The sequence below is a fragment of the Raphanus sativus genome, chromosome 5 (genome assembly GCF_000801105.2).
Source record: "Raphanus sativus cultivar WK10039 chromosome 5, ASM80110v3, whole genome shotgun sequence".
Classification (NCBI taxonomy): domain Eukaryota; kingdom Viridiplantae; phylum Streptophyta; class Magnoliopsida; order Brassicales; family Brassicaceae; genus Raphanus; species Raphanus sativus.
Genome location: NC_079515.1, coordinates 4854021 through 4878081, shown reverse-complemented (window position 1 = coordinate 4878081; position 24061 = coordinate 4854021). Strand labels below are relative to the sequence as shown.

The window sequence follows — 24061 nt, the reverse complement described above, 5'->3', positions numbered from 1 at the left end:
ACAAGACAAATGTTTTAAACACCATCATAGTCAGTGAAAGTTGTGTTCTCTACTCGTTGTTTTTTCAAATTTCAAACACATAAAAGTTTCTGTGGATATTACTACATTTTTTTTTTTTGAAAAAATATTACTACATATTGTCAACATAAAAAAACAAAAACGCAGAAAAGAGAATCAGGCTCCAGTTCAGTAAAATATAACCACAAAGGGACAAAATACCTTAGTTGTTTAAACATGCGTTTCTCTGCATGTGAGAATGCTTCAATACATTTTTGGTTTCCTCAAAAGATTGTTTTATTCTTCTCTTTCTTTTCAGTTAAATTTACTTTTGAAATTACTAAGAAAAAGACATCAAATTCCAAGAGCCCGTGTAGATTGAAAAAAGCAGTGTGTTACAGATTCTCTTATGTTCTGTTCAACTGTATCTTTGTCTTCTACTTTAACTCATTACTCTGATTCATTATTGGATAATAATAAGGAAAAAATAATCCTTTTCTCAGCTAACTGTTGACTCAGAATAGAGATTTTATTTTTGAATTTCAAATTGAGAAACTTTTTAAAGATTGGGAAATAAATAAGTGGGTCTATGCTTTTTATTTGACACCTAGTACCCCTGCAAGATTAGATAGATTAAGATTAGTGTGGGAGAATCTAGCAGAACTTTCAAAAGAAGCTAAGGGTTTTGGTTCTCGAATCACATACCTCTTCTTCTCTATCTCTCGGATTCTTGAAAGTTTTCTTTCAGCCACTGGAAGAAGAAAAAAAAAGGTTCACTTTTATTCCCACTGTTTCCTCCTTGTTTGAATTATACTTTGTTGCAGAATTGGGGTTACACTCTATGGTTCAAAGTTTCAATCTTTTTCTTTGTTCAGAGACCCCACTTGATATGCCTTTAGGGATAGTGTCTTTAGCTTCTTCTTTCTTTCTTTCTGTCTTACTCTTTTTCATCAAAGTTAGTTTAATGAATCTCTTTTACAAGGCAACAGTACTTTCTTTAAAACTCTTAACCAAATCTAGAATTGCATGTTCAAAAGATTGCATCCTTTGGTTTAGCTGGTTCATTGAGTTCATCTGGAAGGAATAACCGCTTAACCTGTCAAAAAAACATTTCAATGTGAATTTTTTGACCATGTGATACTTAGCTGTCTAGTCGTTTTTGAACAAGACATGTTGCTGTTTCTTATTTTTCTGTATCTATAATTAATATTTGTCCTTATTAGATATGTTCACAGGTGTAACAGTGTCTTCTCTTGCCTCTTCATCTTGTACTCTGGACTATAGTCTTATATGTGCTGAGAAAATTCCATTATCAAAACTCCATCAGTTGATTAGTGTCTTGTGTGCTTAGAGACAGCCACATTGGTCTTTACCTCTAAATTGTTATCTTATCTCATTTATTATATAAATCTGGTTTTGTGCAGGGATTATGTCATTAAAGTCTTTTGTACTTGAGAGAAGAATCTGAAGCACATTTGTTGAAGAAGTTCCATCATTTGGTTTTAATGGTTATGACTGCCAAACTACAGAGCCTTAGGATGTATCACTCTCAAGTTTTGAAATCTAAGTCAGAGGTATGAACGTACATTATTAAGTCTAGATTGTACCTGTTGAATGAGAATTTATGCAGTTCTTAAACAACAATAAGAGCTTGCTTGCTTGTTTAATTGTGTATACAGAGATGCCAAGAGTCCACAAGTGATGAATCTTTTCCATATAGATATCAACTTGAAGAGGATGTGAGCTTCTTAACTTAAGTAGAGTCTTCATTATTCTAAATAAATTTGCAGTGTTTACCAGTTCTGAAAGAAAATTTCATGTGCCAGGTAAAAAGATTGCAACTACAACTCCAAGAAGAAATAGAGCTGCATACTTTTCTAGAGAACATCATGGAGAAGGAACCTTGGGAGCTATCTTCTTCTTCTTGTAGTGTTCCACATCCTGTATGCTCCCCCCCCCCCCCCCCCCTCAACACATCCTATTGTGATTGCTTTTTTGTTGAAAAATTACCGTTTTGTTTAGATGATGATTCTGAAAATTGGGCAGGCTCAAGAACTTCTTTCCCATATAGCCACGTTAGAGACAGCAGTCACCAAGCTAGAGCAAGAAATGATGTCACTGAATTTCCAACTTAGCCAAGAACGTAACGAGAGAAGACTGGCTGAGTATCATTTGACACATTCAGCTTCTCCACCAGTATGTATCCTCCTTCACAGATTCATTATTTTCTTGCTTTATTGTAATCTAACTATGTCTTAGTTATGCAGAACTCTTCTTCTTCCTTGAGATATTTGAATCATTCAGACTCTGAACTACATCAATCAGCAGAAGACAATCCATGTCAAAACCAAGACTCTTCATCTGAATCATCTCACGCAGAATCAACTGTTGAGGTATAAACTTATATTCTTCTTTCTTATATAACCCTTAATAGAGCAAAGAACAAAATGTATCTGACATTTCACCACATTAAACCAGAAAACATTGGAGTCAAGAGATGAGTTTCTTGAGAAGAGGCTAATGAGAAAGACAAATGCGAAGAAGCTGCCTAAGTTCCTGTGGGATCACCCTAACCTACTGTCTGAAGAAATGGTGAGATGCATGAAGAACATCTACATGTCTCTTGCTGATCAGACAAAAGCATCCTCAAACGAGAGCCAGCTCTCACCGGTATCGGTATCGGTATCACCACGGGGGCATCTATCAAGCTCATCATCCTGGTGGCCTTCAACAGAACGGTCAAAGATCTCGTCATGGGTACAAAGCCCCCAGATAGATATCCAAAGTCACAACGATGTCTTGGCCGCAGGAAACGTCTTTGATCCTTACAGGGTTCGTGGGAAGCTAAGCTGGGCGGAGATTGGAAACTACAGTCTGGCATCTGAGGTTTCTTGGATGTCTGTTGGGAAGAAGCAGCTGGAATATGCTTCTGGTGCATTGAGGAGGTTCAGGTAATGGAGCTTCCTTGTAACTTCTTTTTTTTCGTCAATCTTGTTAAACTACATGACTCAAAAGTCTGATTCTGTTGAAATAGGACACTGGTGGAGCAACTTGCTAGAGTAAACCCGATTCATTTGAGCTGTGATGAGAAGCTAGCTTTCTGGATTAATGTTTATAACGCGTTGATCATGCATGTTAGTTCCCTTTTTCTTCTCAAAAACCTTTTATGAAATGTAATGAATGCTGATGAGAGTTGTCTTCTTTTTTTATTTGCAGGCGTATTTGGCTTATGGTGTCCCAAAAAGCGACATGAAGCTCTTCTCGTTGATGCAAAAGGTTTACATAAAGACTTGAAAGAAGCCTTGTTTTGTTCTTCTCACATTCTTTGTTGTCTTATCTTAGTCCTTTATGCTTGGCTCCACAGGCTGCCTATACGGTTGGAGGACACTCATATACTGCAGCGACAATGGAGTATGTGATACTGAAGATGAAACCGCCTGTACACAGGCCACAAATTGTATATAATCTTTAACTCATCTTTTGTTTTGTATTTTTCAGAATCATCAGTTAACATTTACTTTGTTTTTCTGATGTGCAGGCTCTGCTTCTTGCCATCAACAAGCTGAAAGTATCAGAAGAACAACGCAAGGCAAGCATTGATACACATGAGCCTCTTCTCTCCTTTGCCTTAAGCTGCGGAATGTACTCTTCTCCTGCGGTAAGCTTAAACTATCATTCTCCTTTTTTTGTTTTGGCATGAAGTATGGAATGAATGTGACTTTTTGTAAACGTTGTTGCAGGTGAGGATCTACACAGCGAAAGGAGTGAAGGAAGAGCTACTAGAAGCTCAGAGGGAGTTCATACAAGCATCGGTAGGGCTGAGCAGCAAAGGGAAGCTCTTGGTCCCCAAAATGCTCCATTGCTACGCCAAGAGCGTGGTGGAGGATTCGAACTTGGGGGTGTGGATATCCAAGTACCTTCCACCACATCAAGCAGCTTTTGTGGAACAGTGCATCTCTCAGAGAAGAAGGCAAAGTCTTCTCTCCTCACGTAACTGTGGAATACTCCCCTTTGATTCTCGTTTCAGATATCTGTTTCTCCCTGACAACAACAACAACTCTGTGTAATAACCTGCTCTGTTACGGTTGTAAAAAAGGCCTAACTCATCAAGATGATCATTATTGCTCCCAACTTAGCTTTTGGGGCTTATCAGTGTACATTTGTTTCAAATAAAATATATGAGAAAAGAAAAGCTACTTGTAAATTTTAAAGAATCATTAAAGCTTAACTCATCTCTCTACTTCCTGCACATAAGGTCCTACTTCCTCTGTTTTTATTTATAGGTAGTTTAACATAAAAGCACTTCCTCTGTTTTTATTTATAGGTAGTTTAACATAAAAGCACGCATATTAAGATTTTTTAACTTTTTAGAAATCAGCAAGCAAAATACATTGCTTTATCTATAACACATTCATTTTTTCTGGAACATTTAATTATAGAGCAAGGTTATTGCTATTCTCAAAAAAAACATTCAATTCAAAAGTAACACTCTTTAGTTAAATGTTTTTTAATTATATATTTCATTGCTTTGGAATTTGTAACCCCTTATATTGTGAAACAAATCTATTTTGCTAAAACTACCTACAAATAAAAACAGAGGGAGTAATCACATCTAATCTAAAGCAACTAATAATTACACAAATAAACAAAAACAGATTGAAAACCTGCAGGTATAATAACCCAAATCAGGAGGATTTATTCGCTTATTATAACTTCGCCAGAGAAAAAAAAATGCTAACATATACAAAACGAAGGGATCAAAAGAGTGGAACTATAGCACCATCTGTCTATGTTGATCAGTGAGGAGTGGAGGTTCCTGCGTCAGCGGTTCTCTGTGGCACCGTCTCTTTGACAGCTGCTTTGCGTCTTGAACCTGCCTGTCGTTGATTTCTACTAAAAATAGCTTTAAATTCTCTGTCAAAAAAATCACAATGTCAGATCATTATAAATTAAATAAAAAACAACATTTAACTTTCTTGAGACAAGTATTCTCAAAATTGGTTATAGATGATATAACGTACCTGCATTTGGGTATACTGCACTGTGGATCTCTGCAGTTTCTGGCGTGCATATGAAAGAGATCCCACATTCTCTTACAAGGATTGCAGACTCTTTTTTTGCATGTAACACCATGATTCATGAGACGCTTAATAATGCGACACATTGGATAATGGCACTGTGTGGTGCAGCATGTCATAATGTGTAGCAGCACTGCTCTTAACTGCAGTAACCAACCAATCAGAACTGTATTGGTAACTAAGGAAAATCGAGAAGCCAATGGATGCATACACTAACATATGTAAGCTTAGAAATAAATAAATAAATAAATATATATATATATATATATGTATATACCTGTGCAGCCTGGATTTGATTAGTTTGTGTGTTAGGTGCAACAGAAGAAGTGGCAGATGGACGGCGGGTAATGAGAATGTGTGGATGGTTGTTTACGCCCTTTGAGTAACAAGGGGTGCAAACTTCATAGTCAGGACGACAAACTTGGCAACGCCAACCTTGAGCAGCAGGTTCAAGCTTTTGCTGGCAGATAGCACATGCCGTAGTTGCTCTCAAGGATGCCATCATTTCTCCTTACTTTCGGTTAGGAACGTCGTCAGATGGCAATCTGCACAGACACAAAAACCTTGTCATGTTCCAAACCCACCCACCATGAAGAAAAGAAAACAAATATCTTTATGTCATCTTTTCGGTTATTGTTTCAAGTGTGTAGATCCAGAATTATTAGATCCATTGATGCCGTATCTGTTTCTGTCACCTTCTCTGACGTTATCAAAGAGCTGTCGTTCTGTTTTCTGTTTTTGATGTGGAAGAAGATAGAAGAAAAGGGAGAAAGAGTCGCCTAGAGAAGGAGAGAAAAGAGGAGGAGTCGCAGATAGGGCTGTGACTTCGGGTATTCGGATCGGGTCTGGATAAGACTTGTTCGGTTTCGTTGGAAACCCAAACATTACAAATAGTTCTTTCCAGAACAAATTGAATTTTGGTGACGAAAATTACAACCACAACTCTTTTATCATTAGAGCTGACTAGTTCTGGTTTTTTTTTCGGAGTTTTAATTGTGTTCCACATAAATACATAATTTTATGTTTTAGACAAATGTCTTTAAATGATGTATTTTTTAAGTTTGATGTGAGTATCTAATCCATAATGGTATAACAATGTTTACACGGGATGGGTGAATAAATGTTTGCATTGGTGAAATAATATGTATGGTTCATACACAATGATAATAGAGATTTCTGATATAGTGATCAATATTTCCAAGTATGGTGGCTTGGTATGCCAACGTCGGTCAACTGGCTCTCTGAGCTTCCTTCTCCATAGATCTGTGATTCTTTGGTATTCTTGGTAAGCTGACTTAGTAAAGTTTTGAGAATCATATGATCAGTGGAAGGACTAATAGACAACGGGTAGGGGTTCTTGTAGACCAAACCGATTTGGTTCTGTGACAAATTGGAGAAGCAGGGCACTTGCTGGTTGATGGTGTGAGGATGATGATCGAAGTTGATGTACGAGTCCATTGCTGCGGAAGCTGGTTCATCAGAGCAACTTCTCATGTTGTTGTCCTTGTCGACTTCGTTGTTTTTCTTGTTGAAAACTCTACACAATACCCATTCTTCCTGTTTTTTTTCTCCAAACAACGCAAATTGTTTTTTTAAATTAAAATAAAAACAAATGTCAAAATCATATGGTTGAGAGTAGATATTTGTGCCAAGTCAAAGATCATCTTAGGTAAGGTAAGCACAAATAACTACTTGTAAAATCGTCAGCGATATCCCTTCAAAGATAAAATACATTCAGGTTGAGTGTGAAACAAAGATAAAAGTCAAAACGTTTGCCATAATTCACGGGATAATATGATTGCTACATCACCTAGACCTTGAATTATGCTTAGAGGTCGACTGTTTATAGATTTTGAAATAGTTTTTGATTTTATTTTTGAAAAAAACTATTCTTTAGATAATAAGTTTTCGAAGAAATAGATTTCCTATTTTTAGAAAAACCGATTTTTCAAATAACTATCATTTTTAAAATAAAAACCAAGGGGTGTATTCAATTAGAAATTTGAATTGATTTGTATTAAATCTACTGTTATTCAAACGTAGATTTTAAAAAACATTTTAAAATCTAGTGTTATTAAATTTATCATTTCATAAAAAATCTGAAACCTACTGTTATTTGAGGTAAATTCCTTATTTATAAAAATAAAAATTTCATTGTTTTTGATAAAATTTTAGAATAATTTAATAAAAATCACATCAAATTCTTTAATTTCTTTGTAATCATCTACAAACTCGTTAAAAATCAAATCATTTCAAATTGCATATTCGATACACCTCAAAATCAAGTTTTCTTGATTTTTTTCATAATGTACGATGCTTTTCATTTTTTCATTTTTAATTGAAATCATTTGTTACATTTATGCATTAACATAGGAAAAACAAATAAAATGCTAACTACTATGAAGTATAAACAAATAAGTTTTAATAAAAATATTTTTTTAACATATTCAAAAAAAATATAATTCATATTAAGAACATTCTTTTAAATATATCATTAGAAATTAAATTAATTATTTAAATTTACTTTTACGTAAAGTTTGCATGTTTTGTCAATAATCTATTAGTATTGTTTTATTAAAAATTATGATCTATTCTTTTAGTAATTTTAAGTTTGTTTAAAAATAAATAAAGTTATAGTTTAAGAAATTTAAAATAAAATAAAATAGAAACTAAAAATAAATCAGTAATCAAATTTCTTTAAACATAAAAACTACTTTTTGTTTTAATAAATTTGTTATTAATTTTTATTTCAACTTCAAACAAAAATAATTGATAAAATATATTAATTTTTTTAAAAAAATGCTGACAAAAAATATTAAAATTAAAAACTGAAATCATTCAAGTTTTTCTAAAATTTATAACTACAGTAAAAACAAAAAAAATCAAATTATAATTATTATTTTAATAGTTTTTTAACAAAAATCAAAAGCTAAAAACAAAAGTTGCCATTTGTAGTTTCTTCAAATACTAAAATCTACTACAAAATCAAAAACCAAAATTAAAATCTAAAATCCAAAAACTAAAAATTAAAAGACAAAAACCAAAAACTAAAATATAAAAAACTTTCAAACAATCATCACCTTTCTTTGATATTTATTTCAAGAAACATATACTACACTTAGGAATAATGTAAAAATTAATCCCAACAAAGTATATTATGTATGTCAAAACATATAACACGAGTAAATATTTCAATGATAATTACTTATGTATGTCAAAACATATAACACGAGTAAATATTTCAATGATAATTACCTTGGGAGAGTGGTGGATAGAAGTCCCTTGTAGACGAAACTCGTGCATGACCCAATCAGTTTTATGACCTTTAGGGGCTCGACCTCTGTAAAACACAAGTGTCTTTCTCATGCCCACAAGACTACCATTTCTTTGGATTGCTCTATCTTTACCAGTTGCTTTCCAATAACCGGTGGCCGTAGCCCGGTTTGTTCTTTGTCCTGTTGCGTATTTTCGATCTTTTTGGCTATAAAAATACCATTCTTTACCTCCAACCCTCGCCGTTTCTGTACAATTGCAATTTCCAAACGACATTTTATATATTTTAATCGATTTTTTTTAGAATGTTGACGTTGAATGCTCTTTCTTTTACATTTCACATACGTTAATGGATTTCGGTATCTAATAAAGAAGTGTATATTCTCCAATATTTATTGGATATATTATGATAAGACATGAGAGAAATGAGAAGTCTTTTCGTAATTGTCTTTATCTTTTCCAAATGATTCCCATCTATCCGCATCATATCTTAACTAACCAGGTTCCCAGTTACCAAGCACCGAATAGGCATTCAACACGTATGCATGATTACGATCATTTGTTTTTCTTAATGATACAATATTGATATACTTTTTTTAAAATAATAGGTGTATGATTAAACATTGATAATTATGCATTTAAATCGTCTTTTCACGAGAGAATAGCAAGAAAAGTACTAATCTGCAAGTGGCTGGCAAATTGAACTTTGTTTTATTGGTTTATCAACATATGATGATCTTGTACTCGGAATATGGAAGAAACAATCAACAAATCGTGTTGGCGACTAGAAATATGAGTTATAATTGCTTAACTACGATGATTGATGAGTTGAAAGACTTTAGTTATTGAAAATTATGTGTCTTTTAAAAACTTACGGGGAATGTCCCAAGGTTCGCACTGGTTGAGATCGACTTCGATCAACACAACTGGCTGATAGAGGCTGCGAACGTTTCTTCTCATTAAGTAGTCGCAGACGAGCTCGTCGTCTCTCGGGTGGAATCTAAACCCACGAGGCAGCTTAGCCTCAACCATACTTATACTGCCCTTATTCTCTTCTCCAGCGTCCATTTCTATTGATATGTAGAGGTTTGTTTATTAATCAACTGATGATAGAGAGATGGAGAGGAATATCGTAGGTTTTAAGCACGAGATAGGAAAGAAGAACGGTGGTATAAATAATCAAGAAACCATAAAGTCAACTTCACATTTTTCTCTATGTAACTGATCTATCATTTTTTTTTCTACAGCCACTATTAGAGGTGAAAAGAAATAAAGAATGTCAAATGGATTTGAAATTTTTATTTTCTAAACAAAAAAATAAATTCATACAATATTTTCCCAGTGTCTCTTTGTTTAGAAAAGATAGAAAATATGAGGGACTTCTGCGAAAAAAACCTTCCATGTGGTTTTTTTCCTGCAAATTAATGCACGAAATAAATAAAAAAACTCACAGCAGGTCAACATTCCAAGTGTCAGTCAAAATGCAATATAAACATAATGTATATTGATGACATGGCAGCCGTTTGATTTTTAAGAGAAATCAAAACTACGTCGTTTTGATACTAAACATATTTTAAAAAATTGCACACAGTTTTACCTCGACCAAGCATAATAAGTGAGTAAACCATCACGCCCTTTAGCTACATTCGTTATATACGAAAGCAAATTTTTTTTTTTTGCTAAAATATTTTCTATTACGAACGCAATTATATACTATGTGTTTCGATAAAACTGTATCTTTTCTGTTTTAAAGACGTTTTTAAACGAAAAAACAGGTCTAAGGAATGGTTTGCTCACTTGTTAAGTTTGGTCGAGGTAGAGGGTTCGATTCTCGCCAAGTGCAATATTTTAAAAATGTTTAGTATCAAAACAATGTAGTTTTGATTTCTGTTAAAAATCAAACGGTTGCCACGTCATCAATATACGGATGGTTATATTACAGTTTAACTGGCACTTGGAGAGTTGACCTGTGGGTTTTCGATTTCGTAGATTAATTTTAAAAAAAAAAAGCATATTGAAGATATTTTTGTAGAAAACCATATTGAGGGCTTTTTGCAGAAACACCAAAACCAAAAGATCTTTAAATGATCTAAAATCATAAACTAAAACTGAAAATATTGTATCCATTCAGAGGATGATATACAACTAAATAGAAGATATTTGTATTATATATTTAAACAAATTAGTCGAGAATTAAGTCTCTCTCCCAAAAATATATTTCACGTGTATCGTATTTGGCTTCCATACTTTACTCTAAAATTAAATTAGAAATGAAGTAATGAACAAAAAATAAAACATTACTTCATATATAGAGTCATACTTTATTTTTTTGTTTTCATTTCCTATTCTATTTTGGAGTATATATAAATTGGAGTTGGAAATTCCCTTAAACCAGCACTATGAGGATCCCTTCATTCTTTTTTTTTATTCAACTGATGCTTCATTCGAGTTAAAGTAAGTCTTAAATCCGGTTAGATATAACGGTGTTCTTGTTCGTCCAGGTGGTGGCGGTCATATATGAAATTTTAGAGGACTAGATCTGGTTTCTATTTTCATCTTATATGTGCTACTCCTTCTTTTTTGTGACCCATTGAATTTCCGAGAATTTAGTTGACAATAAAAGAAAATGTGGTGACTCATTATGGTAGAGAAGTTTCAGTTGAGCTTGAATAGTTGAGTCCAATGTCTAATAAACTCGATCTCAGAAGACAACGATAGATCCTAAAAAGGGATTCAGGCAGCGACTGACTACGACAACAGAAGAGACGACCGGATCGGCCGGCCCTAACTTTTCTTTCACATTTCTCAATGATTCTTTCAGTTCATAGTGTTTCTTTTCTAATTGTTCTTTTGGTTTCACTAAAATTGTGATTTGTAGCAACTTTTCTCTAGCTTCGTTTTTCCTCGCTTTTAGGGTGGCTGTGATGGTTTTCACTTTCGGTGAGTGTGTGGTCACTGCAGCAGCAGAATTATTCCACGTGAAAATTAGGATTTTCAAAAATATTGTGTTTGGATCATTTTGTGGGTCTAATCTAGTCATAGGCGTTCGGCCTTAACCGACCTGAACCGAATCGACCAAACTAATTTTTTCGGTTTTTGGTTTCGATCGGTTGGGGACTGCAAACCGTTAAGATTTTTCTTAGATTTTTTCAGTAATCTGTTCGGTTCGGCGGCGTCAAACCGATCAGTTTATTCGGGTTAACGCAAACCCAAACTTTTGGACCTTTGTTTATTTTTACTTTTTATTTATATTTTTTATTCGTTTGTATTTTTATGTAATAAAAAATAAGAGAGCTTTTAGAAGAAAAAAAAACTTTATGGTCTATGCTCAATTTACTTTACTACAAATTGATTTTAGCTGTGTGAAATACTCCTAGTTAACAAATGATATTTTTTTTGTGAAACTAACAAATGATACTTAGATCTTTAAATATCACTCCTGGCTGTGATTGTGAACATTAAATATTTGGGTTGTTGAAGGTATGAAAGAAATTTATTTCTGTCGTCACAAAACCTGTAAATATTGGTCTGAACAAGCAAAGAGTACAGAAGTAATTACAAGTCCAACCATTTATAGTTTTGTTTACAACTTTACGTTTTGATATTGAGGATTGTCGTTTGCAACTTAAGGCGAATCGAGAAATCTATGGAAGACAAAACGGTAGCTTTCACTTGTCTAAATTCCATTGCCATATTTTTAAGACTGGAAGGAAGGCGGAATAAATATCTTTTTTCTGTTAACGATAAATTGGTATACTTTTGAAACTATTGAACTACTTAATAAAAACATAAAATTCAGATAATTCTCTCCAGATAAAAGTTAAACTATTATAATATAGACTCTACTCTAAAAAGTGTACAAGTTTATGAGTCAAAAACCTATTAGTTAAAAATAGAGCAATTTTACCCATTCTATTGGATTAGACGTAACATAAGTCTTTCACCTTTCGAGAATGTGGGTTGCGACTTGAGAGGTACAAGTCCATTCATATGCTACAAATTGTAGCATGCAATATTTAATTAAACAGTACTCCATAGTACTGTACTAGTAAAAAAAAATTTCTACCAGCTGTATATATAAGATAGACATTCAAAACATTCAAAACCCGAGAATAAATTATGATTTATATTTAAATATGTTACCAAAAAAAATTAGGATTTAAATATATTAAATGAATCCTCGAAATTTTGTGCCATCTGGTAAAATGTGAAAACATACAAGTGTGAAGTTTATTAATAGTATAGTAAAAAAAAACTAGTTTTCTAGGTAATCGCATATCTCTTCAGATGGTATTAAAAGATTCTGACGGACGTGTGTGCTAATGGTATTTGGTAGTGAACGTAGTCATTATCTTTGCGAGTAATCTAAGAGCATCATTATCAGTATCCCTTAAGAGATCCCTTAAAGGAGGGAGGGACCACAAAACAGAGGAAAGAAGGGGGAAGAAAGGGAAAACGTTCCTTATATAAGGGAAGAAATGAGAGGTCCCTTGAATTTATCTGACCAAACAAAAAAAAAGAAAAAAAATCCCTTACATAAGGGATTTGTCCCAATCCCACCAATAATCATGGTCTAACTTTTAGTGGGCCGGTTTAAGCCCGACCCGACCAGAAGCTCTAACCCGAAATGATTGTATCCAGTAAAAGAGAACACGTGTGTTCTGTCTATATGAGAATCTGAGCTGAGCTGTATATATTGCTTGTCTCTGTCATCGCCACTTCTCAAAAAACCCCAACAAACCGCCAAAAAAAACTAGCTCTCTCTCTCTCTCTCTCTCTCTTTCTCTCTCGGTATCGACTGTAAATGACGTCCGTTTGCGTTAAGAACGTTGGTACTTCACCGGAGAAGATATCGCCGGCGAGTCACTCTCGGAGAAGCTCCAAAACGAATCAGGAATCTCAACCGTTGGAAAACGAAGATCCTGTGGACTTTGAGTTTCTCCTCGAAGATCCCGTCACAATGCTGACCGCGGACGAGCTTTTCTCCGACGGAAAGCTAGTCCCGCTTAAGTTCTCCGGCGCGGTTAATCCGGAGGAGAAGCCTGTGATCTCCACGGTTAACACGGCGGAGAAACAACCATGCCGGAGATTGGAGATGGAGATCGATCCTTACCTCTTCTCCCCGAGAGCTCCTCGCTGCACTGTGAGATGGCGCGAGCTTCTCGGCCTTAAGAGACTCAGCAAAACGCCGGAAGAAGCTTCCCCGCCGTCGTCTTCGTCGTCGTCACGGTTGTCTTCTTCGACTCCAAATCCCAAGACAAGCTCGTTTAGACATTTCCTCAACCGTGGCTCCAAATCTACAGCCTCCTCCGCAGCAGCAACATCTCCTGCTCCTCCTCCTCTTTCTCAGCCGTTGATAAAAGACTCAGACATCTCTGAGTCGTCAGCGTCGATATCCTCCTCCCGTCTCTCCCTCTCCTCCTCCTCCTCCTCCGGCCACGAGCTCGACGACGTTCCTAGACTATCTCTAGATCTCGACAAGCCCAACGCTCCAAACCCCTTCGCTAGGTCACGCGCACACCACAACCACTTACGCAACCAGCACAGGAAGCCACGGCGTCACGACGAGACGACGACTGAGAGTGGTAACGGTAACAACGAGACGAGGGCGTTGACGGTGACGGCGGATAGTCCGAGACTTAACGCTTCGGGGAAGATCGTGTTTCACGGACTCGAGAGAAGCTCCAGCAGTCCCGGTAACTTCACCGGCGGGCCGAGGATGAAACAGCACCACGGGATGCCGAGATCTCAGTCCGCACATGTCAGAATCACTCCTGTTCTTAATGTTCCTGTCTCTTCCCTCCGTGGTGGTCCAAAATCAGGTCTCTTCTTCGGCCAGCTTTTCACTTCTTCTTCGCCTGCGAACAGAGCACAGTTACAGAGCAACACTACTGCCAAGAACCGTACCAATCGAACCAGACTTGAACCGACTAGCGAACTCTGATAAGCGTACCGGATTCTAATTGTACTTGTACCGACTTTATTCTTCCTTTTTTAGTTGGGGTTAATTTTTTTTGCATTTTTAGTTTAACCGGGGCGATTTCATCAGATGAGATTAGATTTGAGGTTCAAAATGTAAATAAAGAGAAATATTTGATTTTTCAATTGGTGTGGTTCTGCATTGAGCGAGTTGTTCGAAACTGGCGAAAACCAGACTGTCTTTAATTACTGTAGTGAGAGTGAGAAGTGCTTCCCATGTTCAGAGATAGATTCCAAAGATATTAACCACATGTTTAGATCATTTTAAAATTATTTTGACTCTTTATCTACCGTTGTACTTTACTATCAAAAATTCAAGATACTTGTATTTTACACTTTAGAGTAGCGACAACTTTTGTTTTTCTAATTTTTTTTTAAAAATTGCATGTTAATTAAGAGACAATCCAAAATGCAAATCCTCTCCGTATCGGCTTAGTTCATATACTATACACCAGTTTGGTTATTTTAATTGGTGTCAACTTAGTGTAATAGTTTAAGGATAAAGAGTCAGGTTTAACTGTGATTGGTCATGTGTTGGTTCCAGATCAAAATATGAAGTCTATTTGGAAAAACCATTATAGTTAGTTTTAAGAATGTGTTTGTAATCGACCTGGAGTCTGGATTTATATATCCGTAAAGATGCTAATCATCTGGATATGTTGTAACTTCAAAAGCCATGGATGTTCATATTTAGTTTAGAATAACAAAACCTGTTTATAGCTAAACTGAGGGGTAGATTAGGGAATATTGAAAGCGTGAAGAAAGATGTCAGTCCTATTATTTGCATTTTACGAGTACATAGAACTGGTTCCAATAATCCAAAGTCTATGTACAAATGCATCACAAAATAAAAGTTGTTCATCAATCTTGAACACTGTGTGTTTCGATCCCATCCGTTGAATTTTTCTCTCTTCCACACCTCAATTTCGTGACAACAACACATATCGGAGAACAAAAATGGAGCTATGAATGTTTCCTTTATGTAAGAAATCAATCGGTGTGATCGTAGCTCTCATGATTAAAACATGTTAAACTATCACTAGGAAAACCACTTGTCAAAACAACATATTAAAATTTCCACCATTGTAGACATAACAAACATATGATAGAGAAAAAAGTGACATATTATAACAGAAACTACATCTACAATTCTTTTTTTTTTGGTCAGAAACTACATCTACAATTCTACATTAGTTTTTTAAAAAGTAGTCTTGGATAAAAAAGTAGACTTGGAGTTTGGATGGATGCTTACTTTCACCTTCTTTTTTGCTTAGATTCACTATAAAACACGAATTTACAAAACATGTAATCCTATGAACGTGTTTTATTTTCACTAATTTACATTACAAGCATAATGTTTGATCTAAAATATCAAATACTACCATATATAACAGTATAATAAAACAATCCCAAAAATAAATCTGCTATGGTCTTTTTGACTAGCTTTTGAAATTAAAGGGACCCAACGGCTTCTTGGTCATTATTTGTCTTTTGGCTGTCATATTCGACCAAAAATGGTACGTACGTACAATACAACCACAGTGTTAATCACTGATTACTACAACACAAAAAGTTCAACTACTTATTTCTACACCGTACTCACGAATTCAAATGGACGTTCTCACGAGTCGCATTCTGTGAACAATAAGCAAAAATATGAAAATAACTAGGTATGCTTTAAAGAGTTACAAAACCGTACTCACGAATACAAATGGATGTTCTCACTAGTCGCATTCTATGAACAAATATTCAAGATACGAAAATAACTAGTTATACTTTAAAGAGTTAAAACATTGACATGAATTGATGCAATTATATTATATTATCTTAGCTTAATTAAATATACATTAGTACACTTTTAAACTTTCTATAATACTTGCTTTCGATAATACTTGTTTAAGTATCAAGGGACAAATGTACAAAAATCAAATGTAAAATACCACATCGTTTAGAATAAGAAATAATAAATCCAAAAAGCAGTAACAACTAACAAGGATAATAAAATATTAAGAACAAAGTTGGGGAAATAAAGGAGAGAACGTGATAGTTCCCAGTCTTGCGCCCTCTGGGTAGATTCTCTATCACCAGTTTGATTCGCATGATGCTTTTATTCAAATGTCTCTTTGCTCTTTTCTCGATATCTCAATTTGTTGACATTTTCTGCATTATATATTTTGATAACTTGAGAGTCACGACAAATTGCCTAAGTAGAAAAGGCCGACAAGAAATTAGGAATTAGTTTGGAATAGATACCGAGTTAAGTATGTAAAATGGACATTAACATGTTATATACTAGTTTTCACTTCTTCATAAAAAAACAAATACCAAAATCCAAAACTAGTCCAGTATAAAGACCCTATAAACCTAGCTAGTCTACTTCTTGTTGTTTGCGAGATTGACTGTGTCATTGGAAAATGAATTGTGACATGGTGGGATACACAACCTCTTTTTTTTTTCCTAAGAGACGCTACCTAGTCTATGAACTAGGACGATGCACGTCCTTATCCTAAATTGGCAACAATCTTAAACTGTTAATGGTGCGAGCGTGACAAAGATGCAAACGTATATCAAATGATGATACTAATAATTTCATTGCATTAAATCAGGTTGGTGGTAGCTCCTCTCATTGCATTAACTCAGGTTGGAGTGTATGTTTAGTTTTGTTAAGAGCATTGCATGAAAAATCTAGTACTCCCTCTGTTTCTATAAGATCCATGTTTTAGATTTTTCACACTTATTAAGAAAAACATAAAATTTTAGTTACCAATGCATTGTTTTTATTAATTAACAATTCCCCAAAATTTTGAACCAATAAGATTTTAATAAATACAATTATATTTTTGGAAATATACAATTTTTCATCAATTAATGTCTTGAAAATGTAGAAAATGTATCTTTTTGAAACAAATTTTTTTTTTAAAACATGAATCTTTTAAAAACAGAGGGAGTAATCTTTATAATGGCATTTAGTGAAAGTGAATGGAACCAAGGGGACATATATATATTGGCTGCAGAAAAAGAGAGGGGCAGGTTGAGCTGGGTTCTTAGCTGTTTGCTGCAGTGAACCAGATGCCAAATTCAATAGTAATAAATATCTATTGTTTAATTAATTTGTACAGTGAGAAGCAGGAAAAAAAAAGAGAGGAAGTGACAAAATGTATATGTGATTGCAATGGGAATGAGGATGGATATGAGTTTATGACTGTTAAAGTCAAATTTGGAATCATGTGTAAAAAGAACAGTACTTATGCTTTGTCTTCTTCTCATATATATCTCTCTCAAGGTACTTTCCTGTTCTTCTCAAACCTGCTTATAGTTTCAAACCCTTAGATGGGCCTTGAAAAATGTTCGGCCCATTTAAAAAATCAGGGCCTTATCCAAATTTAAGTTTTAAAGGGAAAGCCGAAACCCTAGCTATATAAGATGGAAGTGGAGTGCTCGAGTAACAACAAAGCGGAGGAGAATCTGATTTCGGCGACTTGACGATGAGGGCGAAGGTATGAAAATTGCTCGTTTCGATTTTAGATCTTCTTCTTATCTGTCTGACTGTCTCTATAGGTTTACTTGTTAGGATTTGGGTTCTCTTTTGAACTTTTTAAATGGTTGCTGAGTATTGTCTGTTTTGATAAGGGAACTTGCTTATCGATTTTGCATTTCGCTTTTCAAAATGATTGTGTGATTATTATTTATACTGATCGAGTGAAAACGAACTGGTTGGATTAATGTCATTGCTGTGGATTGATCGTATCTTTTGTTTTGCAGTGGAAGAAGAAGCGCATGAGGAGACTGAAGAGGAAGCGCAGAAAGATGAGACAGCGATCCAAGTAGTCTTGTGTTTCAAATCCATGAATCTCTGTCGTTCCTTTCTAGTTTCGTTCTTGAACCCTTTTTATGCTTTGTGTTTTTTTACATTTGAAGTTGGAACAATGGTGTGTAGAAACATGCTTTGCTCACTACCTTTTATCATCTATCTATAAAGCAGAGGTTTATTATGGCTTATAATTTTTTTGGATATCTTGTGGTCATATGAAGTTTTATTGTTTTTAAGAGGCTTCATTGATGAAAACTACTCTTATTATGCCCCTTTCTATTTTGAGTAAAAGCAATAGGAGAATCGATCAATGTTTCATATTTGATGTCGTCTTTGTTCTTTGCCATCTTTTCAGTTCGATTTTTTTGCGAGTGTATGATAATAATTTATAAATAAATCGGTGCAGATGTTCGTTTTCAGTAGTTGCAATGCCCGTCCAAACGCACATTTTCTTTGTAGATCATTAAGTAGAGTGGCTCAAATAAAATTTGACTAATGATGAAGAAGATGCGGTTAATGATACAATGCTAAGAAAGTATAGAACGAGACCCGGGAGTAGACAAATAAAAAGAAGAGCTCGCGAACTTTTATCACCTACATGATCGATCGATTGTCTTGTTGCTCTTGGCCCGACAAGCCCATTGGAAGATTTGAATTGAATTTGTAAACATTAGGACTTGAACATATAGTTGCACAAAAAAAAAGGACTTGAACATATGTTCGCTTCAGTTTTCCATTCTCTTTTTTTTTTCCGTCAAAAAAAATATATTAGAGAAGGTCCAAAGGCCCATCCGTTTACAAACTACCAAGAACAGAAGCCCACACAGACTAACGGGCTACAAAAACAAAATAAAATAAAGAACGGGCCTCAAGCCCATTACAAGCACCTAGGCCCAAACGCACGACCGACATCTTGGAAGGCGGAACCAACATGTTGCCATCCTCTCCACGGCCTGGACACGCGTCACTCGATCCCTTCCTTCAATGTCGTCGCCGCAGATCTTCACCGGAGGACACGGCCGAATCCCACCAAACCGTCGCAAACCTCGGCGCCAAACACAAGCTTTCTCGCTTCACATCTCGACACATAGGGAAACCGCATCACCAACGCCTTAATTTTTGAATCAGAACACCGGAGAGCTTCATCGGGTCTCACCCGAGATCTCAACCCGAGGCGTCGCGGACAACAGCTTCACCATCACCGCTTCATCAACCGGGGAGCAACCATCGCTAACTCGAGATCTCCTCTCTTCTGTTTTGTTCAATCCCATTTCTTAACATTCAGCCGTAGTCTCCCTCACTGAAAATGGGGCATTTTTGTAAGAAAAATTATTCTCAAGGGGCTTTAAATAGTTTTTGAAATTAAAGAACAGAGTCGCCCATTCATAAATTTGATTTTCCATCTCTCTCTCTCTCTTATCGGACAAATCAAATTCCCGACAGAGATTGGTTAAAAAAAAGGCCTCAGCTTTTGTCGTTCCCGGCGCCATCAAATCTGGTGAAGCTTACTTGTCTTCTCAATCTCTGATTCCTCCTTCCCCTTCTCTCAAATTCCCCTCTAGAACTTCTCTCTTGGCATCAAAAAGGGCTTTTTGATTCAGTATCGCTCCCCCCATAAAAGACAAGACCTTTCAGAAGCATGGTGGATTGAGAGAGAATTGGTCTGATTTCGCTTTTGATGGCAGGAAACGGTATCCCTACACTGGGCCGTGTCAAGGTCTGCGATTTAGTCCCCACCGAAGGCTTACCTTCCGATTCCTACAAATTAGCCGTCTCCACACTATCCCAATCCCTAGCTCACTACTCCGCCGCCATCATCCAGTTCCCTCCCCACGAAGCTGCCCTCCTCAGATCCGCTCTCGACTCCGCTAGACTCTATTTCCACCACAGAGACTCTTATCCACCACCAACCATGATCCACACCACAAACGACTCCAGAGGAGGAGAATGGTGCAAGACCTCGGGATACTACTCAGACCCTCAGTCTTGGCAAGAGAGCTACGACTACAGACCTGGCTTGACCTTCACCGACGCGGCCTCCGCAGCTGCTGAGTTCCCTCCTTCTGGCTTGCCTGATATCTTTGGTTTATTAGGGAAAGCTTCTCGTTTAGTTCTCGACGCGATTGGTTTCTATTTGAACTTGAGAAGCTCTCCTTTCACCGAGATTCTTGATAATGTCCCCTTGCGGAGTAACGAGGTCTCATCCTCCGTGCTGTCCGTCTGCTGCTACGCGAGGCCTTCGTTTCATCACGGAGGACAGCATCATCATACCTTGACCGAAGACGAGCAGCTTCTCTTGTACTCTGATCACGACCACCAGCTCGACAAGAGTCTCATCTCCTTTGTAAAGTCGGATAAGGCGGGTTTGCATATCAGGGACATGCACGGGCAGTGGATTCTTGTGGATGTTGATCTTGGTCCTCAAGAGGCTGTTGTGTTTCCAGGGCTGGCTCTCTACCAGGCTACGGCTGGTTACGTGAGTCCTGCGGTGTATAGAACAGATTTGAACAGTATGCAGGGGAGTATAGAAGGGAGATTCTCATTGGCGTTTAAGCTCATGCCTAAGTCGATGACTAATCTGAGCTGCTCCGAGATGAGAGCGGCGGGACATGGTGTTGATGCTCAGTTTCAGGTTCCGGTTTCGGTTGATGATTTTATGCAGAGACCTCACTCGAATGATGAGCTCTTTAACAGACAGACTTTGCAAAGCTTCGGTGTCCCTCCTCAATCCCAGGATGGTAATCACAGTTTACTCTTTTCAGTCTTAATGCATTGGTTCCATATCTTTGGTCTTCCATTGCAGATAGAAGAGTCCTTGTTTCATAGCTGTTTAGGTCTGCGGTTTCGGTTTATTTGGTTCGGATATTTTTGGTTTCGGTTTATCGTTCGGCCACAATCGTACCAAGTGAACCGGAAAAAGTCAGTTTGGTTTTCGGTTAATTTCGGTTTTCTGTTTTGTTTTTTTTAAATAAATGATTTGGGAAAATATAGTTTTGGTTAAATTCGATTATTTCTTGTTTATCTGGTTCAGTTATATTTGGTTATTTTAAAAATATATATATTCTGAAACTGAACCGAAAACAAAATCGTTTTTCAACATCTACCAAACCGAACTGAAAACCGAAAATTTCGGTTCTGCTGGTTCTGTTCGGACAAAAACCTTTGGCCTAGTTGTTTGTTTATAGTATAGATTAATGGAAAGTTTTCAATGATGGAAGGTTCTTCATTTGATGGATGGTATAGGATCTATGAAACAGATGAAAAAGAGGAAGAAGAGCGACTCAAGACTGAAACCACTACCACCATCGAAGCGGCTGAGGCTAGAAGCGCAGAGAGTTCTCAAGGAACGAGTTCAGGAGATTGCAGACAAGAAAGGAATCAAACTCAGATTCTGCAACCCCAAGGACTGCGAGAGTAACCACAACACCATGAACAGCCCTTGCGCGCATATAAAAATGGAGATCGGGTGGCCTCAGGGAGTTCCATTTGTTCATCCTCATGACCTCCCAAACAAAGCTAAAATCGGGTTCCTTGAGACATATGAGCCAGGGTGGTCTGAAACACATGACATGGAGCTTAGTCTCTCTGAAGCTGCTCAAGGAAACCAACACGTGACTTAAAACTGTAACTTTTCTTCTCTCTCACTACAACTTTATATTTTCTTAGAGGTTATACCAGTTCATTGGTTTTATTACAGGAGATGAGAGAGTTCCAGTCTTGGTCTCTTGTTTGCCTTGACTGTTCCGGTCACGCTTCAGGGTTAGTGATTGCACATTGCTATGTATGAGCTAGCTATAGAAACTTCAGAGACGAGATAAAGCTGTGTGAATGGCTCTTATTATTTTGACTCATTGTACATTGCGTCTTTTTATGATATATATAAGTATAGCATGTTCTGTGTTATTCTCCATCCATGCACAAAAACACATCATATGGTAGCGTCCAATGGTTGTGATAAATAAGTTTTGAATTCATTTCATTTGAACATGGACTAAAAATATTCTATCTAATAGGCTAAAATACACAGCTTGAGTACATAACACCATGAAGAGCCAAGCCAGCCTTAAAGAAAGATGGTCTCACTCTAATCTATATAGAAACTACAAAACATGTCCGAGATCCCCTGAGAGTTGTTGAACCATCTTAGCCAGCAAAACCATCTTAGCCGAGAGCTGTGTAAAAGCATCAGAACAATGCCATTGATCAACAGAGTTCTTACAAACTATTTGCCTTTTTCTTTTTTTGTTTCTGGAGCAAATATAGCATCAACTTCGAGGTGGTGGTTCATCTTGAAATGGAAGTGGAACTGACATGGCATTTCCGTAGAAATCTTCCAAGTTATAGAAGGTTCTTTGTGGAGGTAAGAAAATATGGATCACCACATCTCCTGAAAGCATACAATCAAAACAAACATAAAAATGTCAATCTTTCTTATCCAAACCCCCAAATGCACATGATGATGACTACAGCAAAGCAAAGCAAAAGAAAGAAACTCACCATAGTCCAACAATGTCCATGCATTTGGCTTTACATCTCCATTAGCAACTCTCCCATACTTCTTCTCAGCCAGGTCTCTCATCCTAGACCTGCAATCATAAAAGTCTGTTTATTAGCGATGGTTTTGGCAAGTGAAACTCTTAATAGATATATATATATATATATCTACCCGATTGCATCGATTTGAGGGCGGGAAAATGCAGTGGTGATGATGAAAAAACGAGTCCAGTAGACGAGAGGCTTCACAAAGAGAACCTTAATGTCTCCGGCTTTCACTTCACTAGCAACCTTAGCCATTTCAACAGCAACTACAAGAAACAACACATGACCACCATATTCAGATTAGTCTCCATTGAGTATAGTAGCAGCAAATAAGTAGAAATATACTTCTTACATGCTAAACTTTCAGCGTCATCATCAACCTCAGCTGATGGAGACTTTACATCGTCGCTCTTGTAAACAACCTTCCCATATTTGTTGAACAAGTCGTCGAACATCTCATCACTATCTTCACTTACATCCTACACAATGTAGTGTGTGATTATCAACTCAAACCAACTCAGAAATCAATTGGGTTGACCTGTATGTGAAAAAGGTTGAAACTTCGAAATAAAAAACAATAAAGTTGTAATCTTTCAATGAGTTTCTCTTGCAATCAAACAGACCCTCGAAACAAAACAAAACATGAAACCTAAACTTCCTTACAAGAAACAACACAACTAGGAAGGGAACTTGCGAGAAACAGAGTTGAACGTACCGAGACGAAGCCATCTTCAGCTCCCTTTCCCACAGCCAAGCTCTTCGAGTTACTTCTGAGAGTTGTCTGAACTCTGCCTCTAGATAGTCGCAGAGGGGAATTATACGGTGCGGAGAGGTCTCCATTGTTGAGGCATAAGAGTGGTGATGAAGAAGAAGAAGAAAGCTTTCTAGGTATTTGAGAGGACGAACATGGTAATCGAGAACCACCGGTAAGCAGAGCTCCGGCGACGGTGGAAGATGCCATTGTCTCGTCTCGTCTCGAAGGTAAGGAGAGAGTTTCGAAAACACTGGTCGCCGTTTAGAAGCGGATAAGATATTTATGTTCCTTTTAACCCTATCCTGCTTCTTTTTTTTTGTCCCTGTTTTTTTACCAGAGTGATTTTTTTTTTAAGTCAATTTTATTTGTAAAAAGGTGAATTTAATAATTCGTATGCATTTAAAAAAAAAATTTGAGTTATCAAATCTCTCAATCTCTCAGAGATACGAACGAAATAATTAGTCAATCTTTTAACTCTCAAAGCTTCAAATCCTAAAATAAAATACGAACGAAATTTTTTAAATAATACGAATATTACACCCTTTTTTTTTTGGTCAAACGAATATAACACTTATTAGACAAAAAGTATGAATGTTTAATGTCAACCTTTCTCAAAAAAACTAAAAAAGA

The 24061-nt window shown here is 36.3% G+C and overlaps 6 protein-coding genes and 1 long non-coding RNA gene across 8 annotated transcripts; 4 read left to right on the top strand and 3 right to left on the bottom strand.

Annotated features, from left to right (window-relative positions):
• The first annotated feature begins 1181 nt into the window (after positions 1–1181).
• Positions 1182–4229, top strand: LOC108856502 (uncharacterized). Its single transcript, XM_018630311.2, has 11 exons — positions 1182–1571; positions 1677–1736; positions 1824–1940; positions 2044–2193; positions 2265–2390; positions 2476–2948; positions 3032–3131; positions 3214–3273; positions 3362–3454; positions 3536–3655; positions 3738–4229. The coding sequence occupies exons 1-11, from the start codon at positions 1503–1505 to the stop codon at positions 4062–4064; spliced, it is 1695 nt and encodes a 564-aa protein (XP_018485813.1). The 5' UTR covers positions 1182–1502; the 3' UTR covers positions 4065–4229.
• A 269-nt stretch (positions 4230–4498) lies between these two features.
• Positions 4499–5969, bottom strand: LOC108859893 (histone acetyltransferase HAC5). The gene is made up of 4 exons (XM_018633793.2): positions 5771–5969; positions 5353–5620; positions 5019–5218; positions 4499–4911 (listed from the first exon to the last, which is right to left on the bottom strand). Exons 2-4 carry the CDS (start codon positions 5578–5580, stop codon positions 4794–4796), a joined length of 546 nt encoding a protein of 181 aa, XP_018489295.1. The 5' UTR covers positions 5581–5620; positions 5771–5969; the 3' UTR covers positions 4499–4793.
• Positions 5970–6113: 144 nt separating this feature from the next.
• On the bottom strand, positions 6114–9558 carry LOC108859626 (NAC domain-containing protein 21/22). The gene is made up of 3 exons (XM_018633536.2): positions 9224–9558; positions 8331–8596; positions 6114–6632 (listed from the first exon to the last, which is right to left on the bottom strand). The coding sequence occupies exons 1-3, from the start codon at positions 9414–9416 to the stop codon at positions 6264–6266; spliced, it is 828 nt and encodes a 275-aa protein (XP_018489038.1). The 5' UTR covers positions 9417–9558; the 3' UTR covers positions 6114–6263.
• Positions 9559–12951: 3393 nt separating this feature from the next.
• Positions 12952–14466, top strand: LOC108860178 (uncharacterized). The gene has a single exon (XM_018634083.2). The coding sequence runs from the start codon at positions 13153–13155 to the stop codon at positions 14290–14292; it is 1140 nt and encodes a 379-aa protein (XP_018489585.2). The 5' UTR covers positions 12952–13152; the 3' UTR covers positions 14293–14466.
• Positions 14467–17650: 3184 nt separating this feature from the next.
• Positions 17651–18319, top strand: LOC108859311 (uncharacterized). The gene is made up of 2 exons (XR_001950468.2): positions 17651–17824; positions 18090–18319. It is a non-coding gene; the product is annotated as an uncharacterized LOC108859311 (long non-coding RNA).
• A 1189-nt stretch (positions 18320–19508) lies between these two features.
• On the top strand, positions 19509–22041 carry LOC108862975 (uncharacterized). Of its 2 annotated transcripts, XM_018637259.2 has the most exons (3): positions 19510–20876; positions 21382–21762; positions 21836–22041. In XM_018637259.2, the coding sequence occupies exons 1-2, from the start codon at positions 19817–19819 to the stop codon at positions 21756–21758; spliced, it is 1437 nt and encodes a 478-aa protein (XP_018492761.1). In that variant the 5' UTR covers positions 19510–19816; the 3' UTR covers positions 21759–21762; positions 21836–22041. The 2 variants fall into 2 exon arrangements, with proteins under 2 accessions (XP_056867053.1, XP_018492761.1); XM_057011073.1 differs by having other exon boundaries at positions 19509–20876; positions 21382–22041.
• Positions 22042–22071: 30 nt separating this feature from the next.
• On the bottom strand, positions 22072–23710 carry LOC108862976 (protein Iojap, chloroplastic). The gene is made up of 5 exons (XM_018637260.2): positions 23393–23710; positions 23030–23156; positions 22805–22943; positions 22636–22724; positions 22072–22525 (listed from the first exon to the last, which is right to left on the bottom strand). Exons 1-5 carry the CDS (start codon positions 23636–23638, stop codon positions 22404–22406), a joined length of 723 nt encoding a protein of 240 aa, XP_018492762.1. The 5' UTR covers positions 23639–23710; the 3' UTR covers positions 22072–22403.
• Positions 23711–24061: the final 351 nt, after the last annotated feature.